We start from the raw sequence: 24,462 nt of genomic DNA, 5'->3' as shown, positions 1-24,462 counted from the left end.
CACGAATGCCCCAGACATTGATGACAACCAGTAATCCCATGAATGAATGAAGAGAAAAGAACACAGGCACAGGATAGTAAGAGATGCACAATCACATTTTTTTTTTTTTTTTTCTCTCCCCACCTTCTGGATCGCTGATTTATGGTCAGTCAGCTGTGAGGAGCTCTGGATGTCTTTATTTGTTCCTGTACAGATGTCCGCCGAAACCTGAGCGGGAGAGCCGGGGCTGATGTCAGCACTTCCAGGCAGGGCTTAGTGTTCTGAACGCTCTTTGGATTAACCAGCCTCCTGGACTGTTCCACAGACCCCCTGCATGGCTCCGTCATCAAACACTCACTCCTAAAGGGTGAAGGAGACATCATTGTTCTCCTAAAATGGTGCACATGTGTGAGTGTGCGTTCGTGTGTTTGTGGTTCTCTGTCAAACAGTTATTCAGCACGTTCCAGGCTGTTTGTTCAAGCCTGTTGTCAGCCAAGCTTAAAGGACTTTTTTTTTTTTTTTTTTTTAATCTTTAACACATCCTGAATACTAACAAATTTGGTTCTGCAACATGCAATGCATTGTTTCTTAATGTTACCTACATCAGTTTACCAGGATGATATGCATAACAGATATGAACAATAAATAATATGTTGTGTGTGTGTGTGTTTGTGGGCACCTTACCAACTTGTGCATAACCACCCTTTGTTCACATAGCTCCGCACTGATGTAGTTTAGACTGGTTCTGCTAACTAGAAAGTCTTGTGTGTTTTTTCTCCTTTCTTTCTTTCTTTCTTTCTGTCTTTTTTAATTGCAACCCAACTTTGTAGGAAGCCTAAATATGCCGTCAAAATTGCCTTAAATGCAATTCCGTCTTAAGAAGTTATTGTTATGCGAGAACCGCTTGAAGTGGATTGCAGCAAAAGGCCTGACACGCGGAAGAGACAACTGAACCCTTACTAATTCAACAAGCATCGTTACAAAATATGCCTCTGACTGACCGTCTGCCACTCAGTCGGTGATTGACAAGATAAGGCAATATATTGACGCAAAAGACTCCCTTTGAGGGACTTTGTTTGGTTAGTCAGTATTGTCAGTCAATGGGACACTTCTTAGTACACATTCTTTCTCCTGACTATCCATGTATTAGAATTCTGCTCTACCAACACGAGACATAATCCAAGCTGTCATGTTACTTACATCTTTAAGTCGAAGTACAAACGAGACGGAGGATTTGTTGTGTTTAATGAGGCGCTGACCTCAACAGAGCTGTACAGATGGAGGGGGGAAAGCCTTTGAAAGAATGTTATCTTTCTCCAAGATCAGACTGACATAACATCACGCTCTTAGCCCCGGAGCTACAATAAAGCAGAACCGTGTTATCCTCCAATCAGGATGCTCTCTAACTGGATCCCGACACGTTCCCATCTTCTGAAGCGGTCTCAGACACAAGCCTGAAACTATAATTGATGTCATGACAACCTATGAATTTCGGAAACAAACGGAGCTTTTCAAACGGAGAGGCAGTCCATCATCTTCGGTCTGTCTAAGGACCTTTAATTTGCTTCTTGCAGGATGAAAACATTCCCCGATTTGAGCTTCAACCAACTCACTGGAGAGCTTAGTACTTCAATACCGCCCTCTAGTGACAAAACTATGCCTGATTGAAAAATGCCTCAACATCAAATACGTCTGGAACGAAAATCAGTAACAGTTAAAACAAATACAGCATGAAAAACCTTGGACTAAAAAAATGATAAATAAACTTATATTTATTCATTTATTCCGCTGCGGTATCAGCAGCAAGAGATCCCATCACTCCATAGCGCATCCACACACAACAGTAAACCTTTTATTAAGTTACACACCCTCGAGACGTTCTCTTGCTCTTCTGTCATACGTTTTTTTTTTGGTTTTTTTTTTAAGTAGAATGTCAGAGAACCAATAAAAATCCCTCCTTATACGTAGGCTAACGATATCTGCAAACTGTGGGCCAGGAGATGAAAAAGCGTATGTCTGTCAACACTGTTTTGGGGGTGGGGGCATTACACACCAGTGATAGAAAACAAAGTGATTAACAAATCACGAGGCATTAAACCATAACACAACATTAAAATTCGGCATGTGGCAGTAGATCATCCGCGCCTCTAAATGCTTCCACCCAATATGTGCCTGACGACAAGCCGGCCCAGGCGCTCAGCAAAAACTCAAAAAACCCTGGCTATATTTTAAAATATTTTAGAACTTCGAATATCTACAATTTCTCAATTACACCACTTTAAAGTATAGCGTGTATCACAAATATTACCGTTCAATGACTCTCTTCGGAAATTTGAAACTGGCATTTTGTAGACAGCTCGGGTCCTTCATTTGGGGTCCTAAGTCAACGTGGTGCGGTGCGTTTGGAAGACGTTGGATTTGTTGTTGTCATCAGTGGTACTATGTCCGTGGTTTGGAGTTAATTTATTGTGACTTTTTTTGTATGTATGTATCGAATGCATGTAGGTGATTTGGTATCATGATGCCAGGGGAGAACCAGTCCAAAACTGGAGGAATTGCCTCGGAAGCGACTTCTGACACTTGTCAAAACTGTACTGTTTTAAATCAGGTGAGTTGTCAAGCTGTTGGGAGCGCGCCGCTGAAATCACATTTGAGTTTGTCTGGAATGTACGGTAAAACACCGTATTTTATACTAAGGTAACTCTTTGTTCTGTATTGCGAGGAGACGTATTTTGGCGCGGTACGAGTGTTTCGCTCTTTACTGATGGCTATCTCTGACAGTACAGGGTAGTATAAATGACAAATGAACTTGGACATGACTGTCTTTCTGTTGTTTGATCAGCTGTATGTTACTATCCCTTACTTAGTCCAGTATTAACATTTTACATGGAAATTAACTCGTTTTCTTAGAACGCGGCGAAACTGTTATATAGGCTACATAACAACAGTGAACATTAAAAAAAGTAACTAAATGTTTTAGTATACGCACGGAAACGTTTTCATCTGTCAGATGTATACAAACCCTTGTTGTTGTTTTTTTTAAATGCCTGATATGTGCTTATATTCACACAGTTTTGTGGAAAAATATTTGTACGCTAAACTAAAAGCGCTCTTTTGTGTGTTTTCAGACATTAGATGACTATGTAGCGGCATTTCTGACGTTGAAACAGAAGATCATCGACACAGAGTGAGTGTTGTGGGTGTAACCCACGTAATGACTTTAGCTGGTCATGTTATTCACTGTGTAAATTTCTTCAAACATGTTTACTAACTTCAGGGATTCAACATTGTCAAAACTGTTTCCTTTACTTGTGCATACGTATATATATATATATATATATATATATATTTTTTTTTTTTTTTTTTTTTCACTCATTCTTTCTTTCAGCCATTTGCTGAGTGAATATCGGGAGAAATGTGATGATATCCTTTGCTACTACTGATTCTTCAGTCACTGATTTCAGAACGCTTCTCATTTCAGGGCATTCAATAAGACTCAATCTGTATTGTCAGATTCATGCTTGTTGTTTACATTGTAATGACCTCCTGTACTAAATGAACTCTGACTGCGTATAGCAACTGCTTGGTGTACTTTAGCATTTATACTTCTGTTATATGATAAATAAGATTGAGATTTTGGCAAAACTGTACATAGAAAATCAACTTGTATCAGAATTCAGAACTTTCCACCCTGGTGTCTTTACGGTTGTAGTTTTTGTATAAAATTAGGCCTCTGTAAGCATTATTTTCCTTGACAGTTCTTTACAGCTTCAAAAATCTCAAAGGTAAGAGTTCTTTTGTATTCCTAGTCAACTTTATCATAAATAACCTAATCTGTATTATTGACAATCAGTCTTCAATCACACCCCTGTTTTACATTCAATAAAAACAAAATGTGGACTTGAAAACGTGAAAAATCAATTTATTGAGTAGCGAACTGGTTTGACTTATGTGTGGGGATGCTGTGCCAATTCTAAATGAGACGTTCCTGTGACCCCTGCAGGGAGAGCAGCAAGTTGCACAAACAGTTGGATGAAGTGCTGCTGAAACTGTCTCCTTTAGAGAAACAGAATGCTGAATTTGAGGCAACAAAGGCAGAGCTGGAATCAACAAAGGTATACATGATAAACCTCTGTCATCTGAACGGAATATTTATTGGCTGCTTTTTGTTCATTGTTTGTGTTGTTGTTGTTGTTGTTGTTGGATCCCTTTGAAGGTTTGTGTCAAATTTGCAGGGCATGTTATTGATTGGTTTGTCCAACATTCATTCATTTTTTTCCTGTTCAGGCCGCTTTGAAGACCTATCAGAAAAAGTCTGAAGAGGTAGACAGTCTGAAAGAGGACAATAGCAGGATATTTGTGCTGTAAGACACTTTCTGCATTAAAAACAATTGATCTTGTTCTCAAACAACCAGTCTCACATTCTCACAGCGTTGTTCTCTTTGTTCTTCAGAAAAGAGAGGGCTGAAGACTCCTTGAAAAAAGCTGAAGGTGAATATGATTATAACTTAACCCCAGTGGCTCATTTCTGAATGACGCAGAACTTTTTACTTTAATCTGTACTCGTGTGATGGTTCATGGACCATTCTATCTATATTTTACCTGCAGAAACTGCACAGCAGCAAATTCACAAGAATTTACAGTTAAACACCGAAAAGAAAGCCCTTGAAGAGGAACTACAGAAAGCTAAGGTCAGATGTTTCCCTTTGTTCAATCTTGTTCACTCAAGTGGGTACAGGTTATTAGGAATCAGGCAGAATTTCGGGATTTCTGAACATATTTTGATGTCATACCCTGACATCTTGACATCAAGGGGCAGTAGTTTTTCTTTTTTCTTTTTGGAGTAGGGAATTGGTGCCTTCTAAAAATTCTGACATACCCATATGTTGTATTTTCATTTCGGACCCCAGTTTCACAACCATATGTCTAAAACACGTTTAAAATGCAAGTCTTATAATGCTACCATATTTGTATGATTGGGACATCGAACATGTATTCACAAAGCAGTTCAGATCTGAGACAAACATTAAGCATAATCAAATATGTACAAATCACAGTTTAACTGGAGTCTTACTGTCCTCAAAGTGCCATAATCATTTGCTTTGTCATGATCTTTTATTGGCTTTTGGCTTGTTTAATTTGAGTAGGTTTCTCTGAAGATATGCCAGCAAGCAGCAGAGGAGATGGAGGCTCTGAAAGTGGAAAATGCCAAAACATTAATTCTGTGAGTTCTGCCGCGCCGGAGAGAGCTGTCAATTTTTGCCATTACATTTAGTAGTAGAATAAAACGGTAATGATTTTTGTAAGGGTCACATTGAGTTCTGATTAAATAGCCATTTTTTTGTTTGTTTGTTTGTTTGTTTTTTAATGAGAACTTGCTATGCACTTGTCACTGAATGTTTTTTTGACTAATTACATCTTTGTATTTCCTTTTTTTTGTAGAAAGGGGAATCTTGAAAATCAGTTGATTATTCTTGAAGGTTGGTGTTTATATATTTTATTTTGGCCATTCCTTTAGATGAGCTGCTAACTAGCTACAAGGCAGTATTCACAGAAGTTCTGGATGAATGTATTTTACTTTTGTTTGCTAAGTATGAACATAAATGTATGAACATATCCCATTTTGTCTCTTTTCCCCCCCTTACAGATACAAAGCTTAAGCAGAATCAAGAAATTACTAACCTGAAAAACGAGAAGAAAACACTAGAAGAAAAACTACTGAAAACTCAGGTGTTTATTTTATCCAAACTGGTCGTGCCCTGTGACATATTTTAAAAATGCTTACGACATGCTAAAATTGTTTCATGTTTACTGAAAATGCTTTGACATTTTCTTCTACGTTTATCTTTTCAGCTTATGCTCTTATCCTGAATAACTTAAAATGTTTATAATGTTGAGGAGTAGCTACAGGGCCATGAACCTTGCTTAAGGGCACATTGAGCCTCTAAGCTTGACATTTGAATCCTTAGCCAGCTAAGCTATTTGGCTATTCCCCTTACCACAGTACTGCAGTCACTGACCACATATAGCATTTATATTTACTTTAAAGGAATATACTGTACATATGTGTTTGTTTGTGTGTTTCAATTGTGTCTGTCTGCGTTTGTATTTTCCCAACAGCAAAAGCTGGAAAAGCTGGAGAAGGAGTTTTGCAAAGGTAAAACTTGCTTTGTAATTTGGGAAAAAATATTTTTTTTTTGTAATGATTAATAATGATATTGACGTACGGTGATACGTAAAGTGATATTTTTAAGTAAGCTTGTTTTTTCTTACAGAGAAGAAAAGTACCTCAAGTCAAACCGAGGCTGAAGCAAAAGTTGATAAATGTAGGTTCACTTTGTCCACTTTTCTTAAATGTGTGTGTGTGTGTCTGTGTGTTGAAAAGATGGACTGATGTGCTCAAAAATGAACACAGTTTTAAACAACCAGGATAATATTTTTTTTAAAAAATGGCCTTAGTTCTCATGGAATATTCCAATTGCATTCTCTTTTCAGCTAAAGTCAGACAGCTCTTAGAGGAACTGTGGCATTGTGTGGAACCTCGGTCATCGCCAAACTCTAACGCATTACATTTCTCTGGTAATCATCAGTTATTTTATTACAGTTTCTTCATCTACACATAGTACATAAACAAATGATGGTTAAAAAATGACTGAAACATTCTGACCCTCCACCATGACAAAACATGTTTTTGCAGGTTACTCTGTACCAGACTCCAGAGCTCAAAACATGTGGACCTCACCCAAAAAAACCCAGATCAAAAGGACTTGTCAGACAGTGCTACCAAGCCCGCCGAGGAGACAGAGGATGCCGTCGGTTTTCCAGAGCCCATCTGCAAAAGTTGATCGGGATGCATCTAACAGCCCTAGTTCAGTATTAAAAGTGTTGTCAGACCAGAATCGGACTTGTTCGTCATTTCCAAAAAAAGATCATACAGTAAGCCCAGATAACAAAATGGAGAGGACATCTGAAGAGTCTGAGGAGCACTTTCAAAACAGCCCCTTATCCCAGCCGGAAACAGCTGGATCTGTAGAAAAGAAAAAAAAATGTCCATCATCTGGTAAAGGCCATTGGAAACAATTCAGTAAGGTGGAGGAGATTCTGGATTGGTTCAAGCCTTTGCCAAGGGCTCTCTTGCCATTGGTGAGTCACTGTGTGAAGTTACACACACACACACACACACACACACACACACACACACACACACGTGAACAGTGTTAGGAAGTGATACAGCATCAACAGCAGCATTGAATAGAATTTGTTTTAAAGTTTCACAGTTCAGCTAGTGTCAAAAAAACATTTAGTTTCAGTTTCAGAGAATGAAACATTTTCATGCTAGGGTTCAACTGGACTTTAGGAGCAAAAGTAACATCCTTTCTGTGAGACTAAGAACACATATATTCTTACTGTACAGCACAGTATGTAGATCACAGTTTGGTTCACATTATGAAATGGATCATTTTCCACTAGGGGTTATGTTTTATAACTCTAAAGCTTACTAAAATACTGAAAACTGTAATGTAAATTACCAGTAGAGTAACGCACATCCACCCCGTCACTGATGTCCTTTATATTGAAGGGACATTTCTAAACCTGATTTTCCAATGTTTTTGTGAAAGTTTTTGTGAAAGTTTTGTGAACTACACGCTTATACAGAAGTTAGTTTGGCATTTACAAAAATCTAATATTTGTTTGTGCTTTTCAGTTCGGTTTAAGTAGCCAGTATCATTTTATTGCTAGGTATCATTCATAATGTGAGCTAATCTGTGTAATAACGAACCATTTGCAGGCAGACTTGGATGATGACCTGTCGACTGATAAGAGGACTCGGCCTAGTGTTGAGGACCGCTCAAATGTGGATTTCAGTCATCATGGTCCACCAGTCATTCAACCTGAATCCAAGGACTTCTCTCCGTCTTCTGGATTGTCAAATCACCAGACCTTAGACACCTGTGTGGAGAGCAAATCGGTGACAACGGAGTGTATTTCTACATGTAGCACAGTAAAATCTGATGCTTCAAAAAGCCACAAAGAAATTGAAAATTCTGCAACTGTTCATAAAGGTCTGCCCTTTGGACAAGGGGATGTACCTTCAGAATACCAATGCGTGAATCCTCAGATGGCATCTGGTGATTCTCTCGCCTGTGCTCATGCCAGAAAATGCCTTTCGGTCTTATCGGAGACCACAACACCTCTCACTGCTGTGCCAGAGTCACTGGAAAACTCATTTACAGACGGCGAAGCTATGGAAGTAGAAGGCTCGTCTGAGATTAAGCAATCGGGCAAAGACACGGTGCTGAGTTTACAGAACGGACAGGCTGCACTGCAGCCTCCTTTTGGAAAGTGTGACATAAAATTGGAAATGGGGTGTCAGTCCCTCACCCACACAGAGTTTACAGATCAGAATAGCAATCCGTCAAAACCTGGCGCACCAAATGCATTGAAAGATCGACCAGAAAAGGAATCGGAAGGTTCAAAACATACTGAGTCCAGTGAAGTAGACAAAATGCTATCAGATTCTTCAGATAATAAATCAGTAGTGAACACGGACGTGACAGTTTTGGAGGTCGAAGACAGGGATTCATTTCAATGCAACGGAAATGAGCGGATGCCGGAAAACCCCGACCTTACTGAAGGGCATTCTAACGAGAAAGCAAATATACCATCTAGTACTGTAGAACCGATTCCAGATGCATGCTCACAGACAGAGGAGGAAAAGGAAGAACAGGAATTGCCAAGCAGTTTTCAACAAGAGACAGCCATGGAGAGTAGTGAAACTGTGAAACCTAGTTCATCGATTTCAGTCGGATCACTTTTATCAGAGAGCCTGGAGGAGGATCGTTGTTCAGATTTGTCTGTGGGTGGAAATGAGATCAGTACAAAATCTGAAATTAAGAACAGAGCTGAGTCAGCTGACTCAGATAATGAAAAGCAGAGTGCCGCATTATGTCATAAATTATCTGTCAGTGAAAAACAATGTGAAAAAACTTACAGTAGGAGTGAAAGGTCTACCTCCGATGGACAGTCTTGTCCTGACAAAATCAGTGAACCAACTTCACGTGAATTTTCAGAGAAAAGTAAATCGTCCAGTGATGGGGAGTGCATTGGACTCCAGCGACAAAACAGCGTAAGACCTGGACCCGTAGTTCCCACCGGGAATTTTCCAGAGAATAAGGGAGATTCCATGGAAGAGGAGTTGAGTACAGTTACAGCAACTGAGAAACAGAACAGGTGTTCAGAGGATGGCGTGCCCACTCAACAGACTTTTGAAGTTTTGCTCAGTTCCTCAAATATGAAGAGTGGCTGTCAGGATTTATCAGTAAAAGAGAGACCCGAGAAAGACTCACAAGACCCCCTCAAAAAACCTAGGCAAGGCAGTGAGAAGGCTGACCAATTAAAAGAGAACAGAATATCTGAGGAAACTAGTGTCAGTATTGACAACTCTGAACAACTCAGAACAACTGTCTGTACAGTCAATGCTCAACATGGGACAATAGAGGACTCCAGTAACTCCAGAAATAGCCATCAAGATGAGATTTCGCCACGCACAGTTGTAATGGATTTGTTGAAGCATGCAGGTGTGGAAAAAGGTGTTCATCTAGCAGGTGTAATCTCCGTAAAGTCCTTAAATGCAACACCATCCCCAGAATCTTTGGGAAAAGCTCGTGCCGAAATGGGACCGCCGCTACGTCCTGTTGTTATGCCGTTGACCGCAACTCCTCCAAGATTTGGAAAATATTACAGTCCATTGAGGCATGTCCCTGAAAAGCTATCCTCACCATTGGCTGTACCGATCTCCCCCTTACAACAGACTTCTGTACCTCAGGATTACTCTGAGAAGTCTCCTTGTCTTGGTACATCATCCCCCAACTGTGGTGTGCCTTCCTCTCCATTGCAGTTTGGGTCAGCTACACCAAAGCATGCCGTCCCTGTCCCAGGTAGATTGCCCTCGTCAGCAATCTGCTCCTCGTCCCCCAGTTCTTCTCAGGAGAATTCAATGCAAATGCTTGACACCATGTATCCAGAACTCTCAGCTCGTGCACGGACTCTTAACATACTCCGTGGAAACGTTAACCTTAATAGGCCTTCATCTGAGAACAAAACTCCTCCTCCATCTGTTAGTCAGATATCGGGAAACAAAACAATCACTTCTTCATCTACAGCTTTCACCAAAACAGAACAGAAAGGTAAAAGGACAGGAGTCAGCATGCATTTACCGAAGAGTGCCAAGAGACTGCGACTTGACAACTGTTCTCCCGTGCCTTCTGACGCTGCATCACCAACAGAGCTATCGACAAATCCTCAACCAGTTGATAAAGTGGAATCTCCCGAATCACCCAATCAGAGTATTCCAGCAGCAAGTTTTGAAGAAGAGCACTGCGCTAGAATGCCACCCAAGGATGACATTAGCAACAAGCAGTTAGTAATTTCGGAGGCTTTGAAGAAAGTCGAAACGTCTTGTTTTGATGTCTTACCCGTAATCAAAAGTCACGTGTTCCTTGGGAGAGTCTCTCAAGTTCCAGTCTTGAGGGATGAAGAGAAGGCGGTCATTTCCAATTTCTGCACGACGCATCAGGTAAACACATTCTCATTTCTGTGTGCGTAATGCTCAGATTTAGCATCAACATTTTGTCTTAAGAGATACGCTAATCGTTTAGTTGCTTGAATGGAGCTCTGCTGAGAAAATCTTCCCTGATTCTTCTTTCTTCTGCTTTGTTTTAGTCCTTTGCAGAAGACTTCTTGTCTGCCATCTTGTCCAAAATGAAGGCTGAGAAAAGCATTCTGAGTGACGATCATTTACAGTGTCTGTGTAGAGTCTACACAGGCATTTGTCGTCAAAGGAAGGACTGGCAAAAAGTACACGCCCTCGCCTACAGCGTTTTGAAAGAAGGTAACAGTTAAGTTACTGAGCCACAAAACTGATGGATAAAAATAAAACTGATTAATTTCTATCAAGCATATTTTCTGTAATAGGACAGCATAGTACTATCAGTGGAGTAGTCCAACACAGCCAGGTTTATGATTGTTTTTTTTGTCTGCATTGTTTTGTAATTTGTTTAATAATGAAATGTTCATTATTTACATAAAGACAGTGATATATAAAATCCAGTGAACGTCATGAGTAAAAATGCCTTGTTTATATTTTCTGCGACTACTTTTTCTTGCAGAGATGTGTGTCACTCAGCCAAATTGTCTCCAGATGTTTTGTAAGCATTTGTGTAATCAGTCAGTCTCATAATAGATCGAAGCTCTTACATGCTCTTAATCATTCACACACAGACTTCCCTAATGCAGCCAAGCTGATTTTGTTCATGGTGACTACGTGGCCTTCTGTCCTCTCCCATCAAAGTGCTGTCTGCAAGGCTGTCCACACGGTTACCAACCTAAAAGCAGAGGGAGAGATTTTGGAGTATCTCACTGCTTATCTGAACTGGGACAAGGTACATAGTCTTCTTGAATTAATAATACATTGTGGGATTTTTTTTTGGATGATTCTCAGACTGCACACTGCAAGCATCTGGATTACTGAGGTTTCCTTAGAATTATTGCTCAACACATTCATGTCTTCATGTCCTCAGTGTTGTAATACTATTTTTCTACAAATGCTGTGACAGTTTGGAACACTTGTAAAATCTTCACGAGTCATTCACTTAAACTCGTATCAACCTGAGGTTGTTTTAAACCTTGCTGTAATATGTAGTAATACGAAGAATTTTTCTTAATGTTTTCACATAATGCTGAGCACGTTCTGAAACTTGCTGTCTTGTAGAACCCTCCCTTTGAGATCCAGCAGATTATCAGCAGATCTCTGAGAGCACTCCAAGAGGATAAAGATCTCAAATTTCAGAGCCATGAACGGCATGGAGAGGACCTCTGCCAGGCTACGTGGGATTATGTGTTTGCTGTGGATCTTCTCTGTGCTCATCAAAAATGGAAGTGGACCCACGACAACATAATTGGGTACCAGATTACATGAATTTGCTTTCAGCCCATCAGTTTAATGTTGGTGATGAATGAATAGATTCACAGCTGGGTTTGAATGAAGATAAATAAAGATTGTTTGTTTGTACAGAAAAGAGCTTTGGCCAGTAATGAATACATGGGTGACCCAACCAAGATCTCAGCAGACTCCCATTAGAGACATATCTGTTGCTGCAGTACTGAGGTTAATTGGTAAGTTGTGACATTCCTTTAAAATGTGTGTGTGTGTGTGTGCAGTGAACTTTTTTTTTTCTTTTTTATACCTGAGAAATACCCTCTCCCTTAACACCTGAGAAATACTCAAACTCCCTATATGTTCTCCTTCCTTTTCTATTTTCATTACCAGGGCGTCTTGGACAGCTGGGGATCAAGGAAAAACTATGCAAATCAGTTCAAAACGTTGCAAATGCCATCAACCTCTTTGGTAAACACGGCAAAGCAGAAGGTATGCACGGAATTGGTCTTTTTTTTTTTTTTTTTTGCACAGTTAGTGAAATTCTGCAAGATTTAGTGCACATTGGTGGTTAGATAATAGAGAGTGAGTTGTAAAGATATGAACAGATCACTTTAAAGGATGTATTCCTGTTCCCTTATGTATTACATATAAGTACAAAACTCACATGCAATTAGGGGAAAGCTACTTTATGTACTAAATGTACATTGATCTGTACACACCTCAGACTGCTTCTGCTTATTTTTGTGCCACAAATACATTTTCCAGAGAAATGAGCCTTTTAAGTATTAAATGGTTCTCTTCACATAAACATTTTCCAAGGTTTAATTATATGCAGAAATGTAGTGTGAAATTTATTTAATTAACATTTGCAGTTGACACCTCCCAGTCTCTTGGCTCAAATTAAAGAATCAAACTTATGGCTCATTGACACACAGTCACTGATTTTCATACGTGGAATTGTGAGATGTCTGGTGCAAACTGTCACAAAATAATTATTAAACGACATTTTTTTTTTTATGTTTTTCATATGCAGGTGTACCATGGACAGTACAGTTATCTGCCATCTATGCTATCTATGATCTGTCGCCTAGCAACCCCAAAAATGCCTTGGACGCCCTTGCATCATGGCGTGGGGACACGACACAACCGGTGCCCCCTGCCGTTACTAGCTGCATCACGCAGATTGGCTCCTTGTGTCGTCAGATCAAATCCTGAAGCGTGACCTCAAAAAACTTGACGAATGTGAATGTACCTGCGGTTATACACCTGTGAAATCTCAAGGGGAACAACGCTCTTGGTTGTTCATTTATGTATTGGCGATAAAAGTCGTTCCCTTCAGATTAGCATGCTACTATGCGCTCTGATTTGTCTTTTGACCTTGAAGTCTCGCCAGTGTCTTTTTTGTTTTGTTTTGTTTTTTGTTTTTTTAAAGCGTATTTTGGAACAGCGGTAGCATCAAGTCGGATTGTAAATACATTACATTAGATCGGTGCAGACACTGGGACTGTAAAATATAGATTTATATTGTAAATGTTCTGTACATGTTTGGTTTATTTGTATGAAACATTTATATATTAAAATTAAAGAGAGAATGACGTTTTTATGTATTGTATATTTTGTTTGATCTGCATGGAACTTATTCGCTTAACACACTCAATGTTAATCAGAATCAGATGAACAAATGGTACGCACATCTTGAGGTATATCAGTTTGGGCATGTTCGTACCTATTTGTCCGTGTGGTGATGTCCAGTTTTTGTATTTTACGAGGGGAAAGTAATATTGTAAGAGCAATTAAGAGGACAAAGTATATATGACTCCACAAACATTTAATAGTGATCAATTAACCTAAATACCTCCTAATGAACACAAGGACACATGGCTATGTGACTCCATCAAACCGACACGTATCCGTAGAAGAACATTTAATATAAATCAGGCAGATGATATTTATTATCAGAGTTTACGGGATATAAGAAAGTTATGAAGAGAGCCCGTGAATACAAAATCCTTAATGGCCAGTAATCCTCTCTTCCTTACTTTGTAGAAAATTGTCGTGTGTATGGCACTTTTAATGATCCTACGGGGAGGGAGGAATTATAATGGGGGTGTGTTCCAGCGACAGTTTAAAGTCCCGCAGACATGCGCATTCCGGTTCGATCCAAGAGCGTGCGCCATATTGGAGTACTGTGGAGTTGAACAGTTTACAGTAGCTTGCTGGTGATCTAGTGGCTATTTTGGAAATTTCGAACTTCTTCTTGGGGGGTTTCGGTGGGAGTTTGATGTCCCTTGAACACATTTAAACTCTCACAGAGATTTTGATACCGTTGTTTTTGGAGTAAAGTTGAATGGATCCGAGGGTAGCTTGGATTCAGCCCGAACAGAAAGGACCTGCCAACGCTCTATGGATGCATATCTGGGAAACCTCTCAAAGTGTGCGGACAGACTCCGGCAATCAACACCATCCGCACCGTGTGAACTCGTCCGCCCTGGCCTCCCGTTTTATGAAACATATAACGTTGGATACTTCGGCACCAGGCAAACTGGTTGCCAGCTGCCTGCCGCCTCACGTTGTAAATAATGGTACAATTTCATCCAGTTGCTATCCACACCGGAGCGCACACGGAGCGTCGCTTTCACCTCCGTTTGGTAATATTAATAGTGGACTAAATTTATGTGGGATGGGTGAATGGGGTAGAGGGCAGAAAAACAGGTCGTCATCTCCATCGTCTTCCTCGGTGGACTCCGAAACAGATAGTCCAAAATCGGAGTCGTCTACTACAACTTGTGACAGTACAACCCCATTGCCTATCGATTGTACAAACCTTCATTTTAACTTCATAGAGCACTTGCACAATGTCGACAACTGCGCACATCAGCAGGAGCATCTTTTTCGTAGTTTCCAACATAAATCTCCTCGGCACCAATTAATCCATGGCTCTTTACCAATTAATAACCAACAGAATCATCACCCGGGACGAAAAAAAAGTGTCAGTAAGGCCAGCACTTTCGGGAGTAACTATTTGCTGCCCAATACAAATGGGAATTACTTACGCTCTGGGACCCCGTGGAGGACGCGAAAGTACAGCTCAGGTGTTAATGGGTGAGATTAATTGTTCTGTTGGTTTGGTCCGTAGTTTAGCCGAATGTCGTTATATGTAGTTTTTGTTTTACCCGATTGTGTTTTGCCGTGTTGCTGTTTCTAGAATTTTCTATCCCTCTAGACTGGGTTACATCGGTAAAATGGCTTGTGTGTGTGTGTGGGGGTTTTTTTGTTGTTTTTTTTTCCCCGCACATGTAACACAAAGCTGTATTACTACAGTTGTGAGTGTACCGTGACTCAGACCGTTTACATATTTCTGACATATAGACTACAGCATATTTAAGTTAAAACTGTGGTAAATATCAGTTAGATTGAGTAACTTATTCAGATCTTTATCTATTTAAATCCCCACTAAACTCTGTTTGAATACTGCAGAGCATTTATGTGTGTGTGTGTGTGTGTGTGTGTGTGTATTAATGTAGCCTACAGCTGACAGTTCATTGTCCCTGTTGATCCACTTGTGAAGTTTTCTATCGACGACATGTATTCTGTCACCAGTACTTTTAAAGGGTTTATGCACATCTTGGGCGGTAAACTCTAAGCACTAGTACTGATCAAGTAATTTAGGTGTGTTAGACAATGAACAGAACGTAGTGCACCGATACACACTAGTTTGAAGGAGTGGGACCAGTCTAAAATCCTCTGTAACCGTCTGGACCACCTTGAACAGCTCTTGAATATCTGAGCTCCTAACCTACTTTTTTCAGCTGGTCTCATTCAGGGCTGTTTTAGACCATTTTTGCAGAGTGGCTGATGAATGCAGAGATTCCCACGGTTATAACGGGGGGAAAATGTTATGATTAAAAACCGCACTTACTTCCTGCATTATTAATGGGGAACGCTTTCTTATCACCAAGAGAAATCAGTGACATGACATTTTTTTGCTAGCGGCCTTTTCCCAACCACCTTGCTTTTTCAGTTCATTAAATAGGTGTTGATGGTACTGCTCTGGTCTGTGAGTTATTCTTAGCTGCGCAGTTATGTCATTGTTTCCAAGTTCAGGCCCACTTGACCTTTTCACAAGAAATCGGATGATAAAATCAAAGCAGATGTGTAGGTTTTTTTGGATATTTTGCATCGCTCCAAGTAAAATAGGATTCTTGGGAGAGAGAATTAAGCCTTCTGCAGTACATCCATATCAGAAACTCTTGTGTTTGTCTTCTCCAGCCTCCACGAAGAGATTGTAGACTTTTATGCTTTCATGTGTCCTCGACCCGAGGAGGAGGCCATGAGGAGGGATGTTGTGAGCCGAATACAAGCAGTGATCAAAGATCTCTGGCCCACAGCAAACGTAAGTACTTTCCAACCATGTTACAGTAAGATTTTTTTTTTTTTGGATAATTATTGGATTTCACCTGGACATTTCCTTAGAGAGACTAATGATGGAGTATATTTGATGCCCTCTGTGACTGGAGGAGTGTGGTAATGTTTTAATCCTTAAAATTTCATTTAGGCCTCATGTATTGCTTCGTTGTCCAAATGGTGGCACTTTCCAATGTTTCTTTTTTTTCTCTGTTAGGACATTCATAATGAGTAGTTTACCGCTAACCCAGCTAGATTCATGTCGTTCCGATGTCTTTCTATGTCTGTGGTAGACTTAGAGTCAGAATTTCATAGTGAAAATTTCCCATACCGTTACATAAGACATTTCCCAAATTTTGTCTTTAATACTTAAGGACTTGGCTAAAACCACTTATGAGTCATTTAAAAATGCAGCACAAGTAATGACATTGAAGTTCTCCCATTTGCCGGAACTTTGTATCAAAGCCAAGGGGCCAGTCTGTTAAAAGTCTGTTAAAAAGAGGAAACAGAAATATTGTTCCCTTCTTTGAGTGGATTGAAGTTAGGCCTACTTAAAGATGTGGCCATCACTGGGCCATCATTGACCTACTGAGCCCTTTCAGTTCTACACTTTTACAACTTGGCTCCTACATTTCTTTTGGTTTGTTTTTTGTTTTCTTTTTACAGGTCCAGATTTTTGGCAGCTTTAGCACTGGACTTTATCTTCCAACAAGGTACTGTAGTTGGAAATCCCTCTCCCTTTCATTCACGTTGAAGTGTGAGTTTCAGTGAGTTTTAAGATGAATTAAATCATGAGATTTATCATGTACTTGTTTATGACAGCGACATTGACCTGGTGGTCTTTGGGAAATGGGAACGACCACCGCTGCAGCAGCTGGACCAGGCTTTGAGGGAACAGAACGTGGCTGAACCCTATTCCATTAAAGTACTTGACAAAGCAACGGTTAGTGATTACTCTGCCTGCACTGTATACATAAGCACTGAAATACCTCACACTGTTAGGCAGTAGTGTTAGCACGATGCATTTCATGAATTATGTACTTGTTTGTCAGGGATGACATGATCTGTAGATAAGAAAAAAAAAAAAAAAAAAATATATATATATATATATATATATATATATATATATTTATGACTGATTGGTCATGGAGAATTCTCTAATTTCTAATATCTCTAAACTGAGAGACTCAAAATAGAGATTTGGATAAAATAAAAAAGTAAAAATGTGCTGGTAATTTGACAACAATAAAATTGAATGCAAAACAACAATATCTTTTTTTATTTTTATTTTTTATTTTTTTATTTGAACTGAACAACTTGTCGTAGGTTCCCATAATTAAGCTGACGGACAGAGAAACCGAAATGAAAGTAGACATCAGTTTCAATGTGGAAACCGGGGTGAAAGCCGCACGGTTCATTAAGGACCATCTGAAGGTAATTTTTAGGCTACAATGAACAAGGACCTGTACATTAGTTTAACATGACATGGAGGGGGACTGAGGACAAACTGGTTTATCTCCTGAGAATAAGCTAACCCGCTAACTCTGCAATTAGCTAATTAGCTGTTACAAAACCAAATATGGTGTTTAATCTCTGTACATTGATCCGGTCTTGTTTGGCTTTACTGCCTTTTAGGATACAAGTTCCTAAACTGCTGACTCTGTGTTTGTCCAAAAGTTTTACTGCTGCTCTTCAAGTGTTGTCGAAATCAAGAATCGTTGCACATTTAGAAGAGAGATTATTTTCCAAAATGTATCATAAGATATTTGGAGGCAGTCAGCCACTGCTCTCTGCTGTGTCTCTGCTCGTAACATGAGATGTTTGACTGAAATACTGAGAACCAGATTCCTCACTGTTTTAGATTGAACACATTAATGTTTTAAAGATGTGATGACGGAGAGAAATGTGCCCTTAAAGTGCATGCAGATTAAAACGCAAAAAATGAAATTATAAAGTCCTGTTTGTATTTGAACAGTGCATATGTAGACACCATGCTTATCTCCTGTAATCTTACGTGAACACTCTTCCGCTTATGTAAAGTCCTGAGTCATGCGTGCCATTTGCACGATCTTTTAATGTGCTCTAAAACCTGTCCGTGACACCTCCCCCCCCCCCCCCCCCCCTCTGTTTTAGAGGTACTCAGTGCTTCCGTACCTTATCTTTGTGCTGAAGCAGTTTCTGCTGCAGAGAGACTTGAATGAAGTTTTCACAGGAGGCATCAGCTCCTACAGCCTCATATTAATGGCCATCAGCTTCCTACAGGTGAGGTTTCAGGTGAAAGACTTCCTTTGCATTATGTAAGCGGTTCCCTTTCAGGAAAGGTGGGGTTTGGGAGGGTTGCGGAGGGGGGGGGGGGGGGGGGGGGGGGGGGGGGGGGGGTATTTATGAGTTTTATATCCAGGATGGAGGAAGTTTTCTGGAGCAGGTAGGCATTTTATGAAGAAGTATGACCCAATACTGTCGGAAAATTCTTCACTCGCTGATTTCAGATTGTCCATCAGACTGATTCATCTTATTTCACGTCGCAGCCTAGAAGACTTGGAAAATGAGTAATATCCAGACAGGGCTTCACAACTGCACAGAGCCCACACTTATAGGTTTTATTAGACTTGCGAGTCAGTTTTCAAAATCTTATTGCCTGGTTGAACGTACCAGCTGGTGGCTCCCTCTGTCTTTTTACGATAACATTAGTCATTTCAATCCGACGTCCAGAAAATAAATCCCTTGTCTTTTCGCGGTGTGTGTGTGTTTCAGCTCCACCCGAGAATTGATTGCAGGGGCTCCAATATCAATCTGGGCATTCTACTCATTGAGTTCTTTGAGCTCTACGGGAGGCATTTTAACTACATGAAGACGGCCATTCGAGTGAAAAACGGAGGGGCCCACATCGCGAAAGAGGAGATGATGAAAAACTTCCCCAACGGCTGCAGACCGTCCATGCTCTGCATTGAAGATCCACTCTTACCAGGTGAGGAGGACGTAGATACGACGATTAAACGATTCAACTCATTTGGATCAGTTCAGCTGACTAGTAAACGTATTCAACTCATTTGGATCAGTTCAGCTGACTAGTAAACGTATTCAACTCATTTGGATCAGTTCAGCTGACTAGTAAAGGTATTGTCGGTGATTTGTATTTCTCAGATTCAAAGGAAAGGCGGTAGGGGTTGAATATTTGTGCTAAGTTCTGTTGCAGGAGTTATCTGTGCCCTGAGCGTCTAGTTGATGTTTGTTTGTTTTTTTTTCCCCCGTGTGTGTGTGTGTGTGTGTGTGTGTGTGTGTGTGTGTGGCAGGGAACGATGTGGGAAGGGGTTCATACGGCGTTATGCAGGTGAAGGCAGTCTTTGACTATGCTTACATCATCCTTAGTCACGCCGTGTCTCCACTAGCGCGCTCCTATCCCAACAAAGACTCTGACAGGTGAGCGTTTGAGCCATCAACCCACAAGAAGAGCACTGCTGTGCCCATATTCTCTCTTCATCACCTAGACAAAAAACTGTACCATAGAGCTGCAGCAATTAGTCGACGTCATCGATGACGTCAGCGCTGAAAAAGCATCGACGTCAATATTTTAAACCGCCACATCGTTTTTTTGTTTGTTTGTTTGTTTGTTGATGTTTTTTTTTTTTTTTATGAAATTACCATTTTGATTTCTAAAATTCGTTCCTTTCATTATAACAGATGTTTTTGTGCAATGTCACTACGTAATTGCTGCGTGCATGACGTCAGTCGTTTTTTTGGCTCCAGTCATTGGTCGGCTCCTGTCAGCGCTACAGTTTTGAAAAATCATGGCGGCTGCAGCCGAGTTCGACTTGGTTTCGTTAAAGAGGTTCATTGTAAAAGTTTCCAAAGACCCACGGCTCGGAAAGTATGGGGAGTACTTTTTAAATGATCACAAAACAGAAAGGTGATTTGTACACTGTGCAAAGTTTCGATGACGTACCGCAGCAGCACTATTGCTATGCACAAACTCGTGAAGAGATGAACAACAGCCGCTATTCTGGATAATGGACCGCCAGAAAAGGCAAAACCACCACAATGACATACAGTTTGTTGTTGTCAAAAATTAAGTTAAATGGTCAATTTAATTTTTGGAGGAAAATGAATTGTTCATAGGTTAATCGGCTAATCGGTAAAATAGTCGATAGATTAATCGATAAAAAAATAGTCGTTAGTGGCAGCCCCACTATATCTTCTTTTTTTTTTTTTATATGGAAAGAGCAACTCGCTGAACTTCTAAAGGTTCAGTGCTTGACTCTGTCTGTTCATTATCCGTCAGTGAAGGGTCTAGGACTGTCCTAGTACATCACTGTTGGTGCGAAAACAATTCTTAGCAATGTCATTAATTCAGTCCCTAAAATGGAAGTAATCAAAGCTTAGATTGGTAGAACTGGTGAGTTTCAGACATTAGAATTTGTTGGGGGTTTTTTTTGTTTTTTTTCATGCTTTCAAACCTGCCCCAATGTGAAAATGTGAGACCTTAAAACACAGCCTCATTGTTGCACGGCTGTTTTGCCAGTCTGCAGTAATCTCTGTTGACACAAGAGGGTGCTCTTGCGCACCAGAGCAAAGCTCTGCTCAGGTACAGAGTATCCTGTATTAGAGCGTTAAAGGCACTTCCTAAAGCTTCGTTTCTTTTACCTGTTTTAATCCTTTAGCACTTTGGGTCGCGTCCTCAGAGTGACTCAGGAAGTGATTGACTACAGGGAATGGATCATTCAGAAATGGGCGAACAGACACAATATGAATATGGACAACCCTGGTGAGTGTGTGTGTGTGTGTGTGTGTGTGTGTGTTTGTGTGTCTAAGTGGATATATGTCGGCGTGTAATGGAAACAGAAAATTTTCTGTTGAAACAACGAGTTTGCGGGCCTCGCGCCTGTGTGCAATGGAGCTAACTGTGTTTACGTGACAAGCTGTAGGCGGTGAAACGGTGGCTTTATAGCCTGTGTTTGAGTGATGCAGAGTGAACTGGGGTTTTTTTTTGTAACGTGCTTTGCTTTGCTGACTGTAGCGATACTGAACGGAGACTCTGAGGTGCGGGCGGTGTGTGACGAGGGGCAGAGGGACTGTGTGTCCCCCCACAGTGCTGACTCTCCCATGTCCCTGTCCAGCCCTCAGCAGCACTCTTCATCTACCTCCTCTACCTCATCCGTATCCTCGCTCTCCGGTAGCGACAATGTGAGGTTCTCATTCGTTATTTTTGCATACAGATTCGTTTCTTGCACACAATACGGAAAAGCGTGTTATATTTGTGCTAAGAGTGTCATATAGAATGGAGTAATCGATTGTTGTTGTTTTTTTAACAAGGACTCTGATTCGACTCCAAGTTGTGGACCTGCATTTTCCATCCCCGTGATCCCACTGTCAACGCTGCCCGTTGGCCTTCACCTGCCCAATGGAAATGGAAGGCCCTCTGGAGGCCCGGTCCATGTGGGGTCGTCCAGAATCCAGGTGAGCATGCTGGAGGGAACGCCGGATAAATCTCATGGGAGCATTTCATATTCCGTATCAAATTAAAATTCCGAATGTTGACTGAGAGCCGTCCAAGGTTTCTTCAGCAGTCCCTTCTCCAATGAACAAGATAACTGTCAGTTTTGACGAGGGACTCTCTGAGGCGTTATTTTGATGTGTGGTAGTGTTTGACACACTCAGAAAATGACATTAAGTTAAGGAGTCATGGAAGGAGTATTGGGGAATAGATCAATATGTTTCCTTCTAAATCATTTTTTTTTTAACCTCACCCTCCCTGATTTTTTTTCTCTCTTCTCACTCACTCAGACTCGAATGTCTCTCCCCGGTAACCTGGCCGCTAACGCTATGCCTGGGAGACAGGTTTGTATAGACGGGAAGTTTCCCATGAACGCTGTGTACCGCCTGCACCCCTCTGCTGCCCCCCCTACTGCCCCCCCTGCCTACCCCAGCCCTTTGCCAAGTCCTCATCACCATATGAAGGTAGGGAGCTGGATGCTGCCAAAGCAAATCCGAAATCAACCCCTGCACCCACCCTCACGTGTGTCGCACAAATGTCTTGCTGCATGAGAAACAGTCCAAGTTTCTACTTCGACTAAGGTGGTCCTCTCTAGGGAGGTATTGGGGGGGGGGGGGGGGGTAAATGAACCCGAACACAACATAAGAAACTGAGCCCCCTTCACATGTAACAGTGCTGGTTGACTTGCATCCCATTCCTGGAAAATTGCTGTGACAACCATATTCACGCATTTACATGGAAATCCCAGCAAGGCAGGATGTGAAGATGTGGGTGGCAAAAGACACTACTTTGAACTTTTAATTTGCTGGCATTGCTATTAATTTACGACGTTTTGTGAACAACTGATGTTATGATATTGGATTCACTGGTTGGTTAACTTTTGTTTAACCGATTTAAATCTCTCAGCTGTAGTTACTGTGAGAAGTCATTGGGCAAATACATGATCAAAAATTTCATTATCTTAATTAGCAGTATTATGGCTCTGTTCACACTTGAGTCTATCCAGAACTTTTCCAGAAAAATGACTAGGTCTTGTTCCAGACAATTATGTTACAATAGCTTTTGTGTCTGGGATACTGTTATTTGATTACTTTTATCATTGCACTCATGGCTTTAAGACAGATTGACAGGGTTATGGGGTTCATCTGATGAAGGTAACCTGGCCGCTAACGCTATGCCTGGGAGACAGGTTTGTATAGACGGGAAGTTTCCCATGAACGCTGTGTACCGCCTGCACCCCTCTGCTGCCCCCCCTACTGCCCCCCCTGCCTACCCCAGCCCTTTGCCAAGTCCTCATCACCATATGAAGGTAGGGAGCTGGATGCTGCCAAAGCAAATCCGAAATCAACCCCTGCACCCACCCTCACGTGTGTCGCACAAATGTCTTGCTGCATGAGAAACAGTCCAAGTTTCTACTTCGACTAAGGTGGTCCTCTCTAGGGAGGTATTGGGGGGGGGGGGGGGTAAATGAACCCGAACACAACATAAGAAACTGAGCCCCCTTCACATGTAACAGTGCTGGTTGACTTGCATCCCATTCCTGGAAAATTGCTGTGACAACCATATTCACGCATTTACATGGAAATCCCAGCAAGGCAGGATGTGAAGATGTGGGTGGCAAAAGACACTACTTTGAACTTTTAATTTGCTGGCATTGCTATTAATTTACGACGTTTTGTGAACAACTGATGTTATGATATTGGATTCACTGGTTGGTTAACTTTTGTTTAACCGATTTAAATCTCTCAGCTGTAGTTACTGTGAGAAGTCATTGGGCAAATACATGATCAAAAATTTCATTATCTTAATTAGCAGTATTATGGCTCTGTTCACACTTGAGTCTATCCAGAACTTTTCCAGAAAAATGACTAGGTCTTGTTCCAGACAATTATGTTACAATAGCTTTTGTGTCTGGGATACTGTTATTTGATTACTTTTATCATTGCACTCATGGCTTTAAGACAGATTGACAGGGTTATGGGGTTCATCTGATGAAGAATGTCATTTCTCAGCATAAGAGTGCTGATGTGGGATCAGTTTTTGCTTTTAATAGTCCAATTAAATAGGATACAGTTATGTGGGCTTAAGACAGCTGATCCTAGATCAGAAATCTAGGACTGTGGGTACATTATGGGTCCTGGCATATAAAGGTAAAGACTGAACTATCAACAAGTGTTGGAGTATCATCCTTAGACGTTTCCTCTGCTCTGTTTTGACCTCTGAAGTGTTCTCTGTTTCAGAAGCATGACTGCAACTAAGCATTTGTCTTTTCTCTTTCAGTTTTCTAACGGGCAGAGGTTTGGCGTGAAGGGGCCTTTTAATGTGGCGGGAGAATTCGACCACAGCCCAATGCTGGGACCAAGAGCCCACCATCCCCAACACAACCGAAACACCCCCCGTCGCAGGAAACGCGACGGGGGACCCATGAGCCTCAGCAGATAGGACCACCCCCACCCCCCCCTTTTTTTTTTTTCAGGGGTCCAACCAATCGAATGTGACAGGCCGCGACCCCTGGCTTTGAGCACCGCCTCTATGGGCGGTCCCCAAGCCGACCCTCTGCATGTCAGTTTCTGTGTAGCGGAAACACGGTGCCTCACTATCTTGTTTAATGTTCTATCAGTAAAGGAATTGTTTAGGTGTCTTTCATTTT

The 24,462-nt window shown here is 41.0% G+C and overlaps 2 protein-coding genes across 2 annotated transcripts; both read left to right on the top strand.

Moving 5' to 3' along the window:
* The first annotated feature begins 2,497 nt into the window (after positions 1-2,497).
* ice1 (KIAA0947-like (H. sapiens)) lies at positions 2,498-13,132 on the top strand. The gene is made up of 22 exons (XM_030783232.1): positions 2,498-2,587; positions 3,108-3,166; positions 3,368-3,402; positions 3,746-3,764; positions 3,983-4,094; positions 4,267-4,343; positions 4,433-4,470; positions 4,588-4,670; positions 5,127-5,203; positions 5,422-5,459; positions 5,627-5,709; positions 6,100-6,136; positions 6,255-6,305; positions 6,475-6,558; positions 6,677-6,852; positions 7,769-10,555; positions 10,702-10,870; positions 11,260-11,420; positions 11,750-11,940; positions 12,053-12,153; positions 12,308-12,406; positions 12,951-13,132. Exons 1-22 carry the CDS (start codon positions 2,498-2,500, stop codon positions 13,130-13,132), a joined length of 4,749 nt encoding a protein of 1,582 aa, XP_030639092.1.
* Positions 13,133-14,264: 1,132 nt separating this feature from the next.
* Positions 14,265-24,254, top strand: LOC115819729 (terminal nucleotidyltransferase 4A-like). Its single transcript, XM_030783231.1, has 14 exons — positions 14,265-14,398; positions 14,471-15,019; positions 16,187-16,310; positions 16,988-17,034; positions 17,144-17,264; positions 17,648-17,755; positions 18,455-18,583; positions 19,076-19,289; positions 19,615-19,741; positions 20,980-21,095; positions 21,336-21,502; positions 21,632-21,775; positions 22,103-22,276; positions 24,093-24,254. Exons 1-14 carry the CDS (start codon positions 14,265-14,267, stop codon positions 24,252-24,254), a joined length of 2,316 nt encoding a protein of 771 aa, XP_030639091.1.
* The last annotated feature ends 208 nt before the right edge of the window (positions 24,255-24,462 follow it).

This window comes from Chanos chanos, chromosome 8 (genome assembly GCF_902362185.1).
Source record: "Chanos chanos chromosome 8, fChaCha1.1, whole genome shotgun sequence".
In the NCBI taxonomy this organism is placed as follows: domain Eukaryota; kingdom Metazoa; phylum Chordata; class Actinopteri; order Gonorynchiformes; family Chanidae; genus Chanos; species Chanos chanos.
This window is presented reverse-complemented; position numbering and strand designations above follow the sequence as displayed.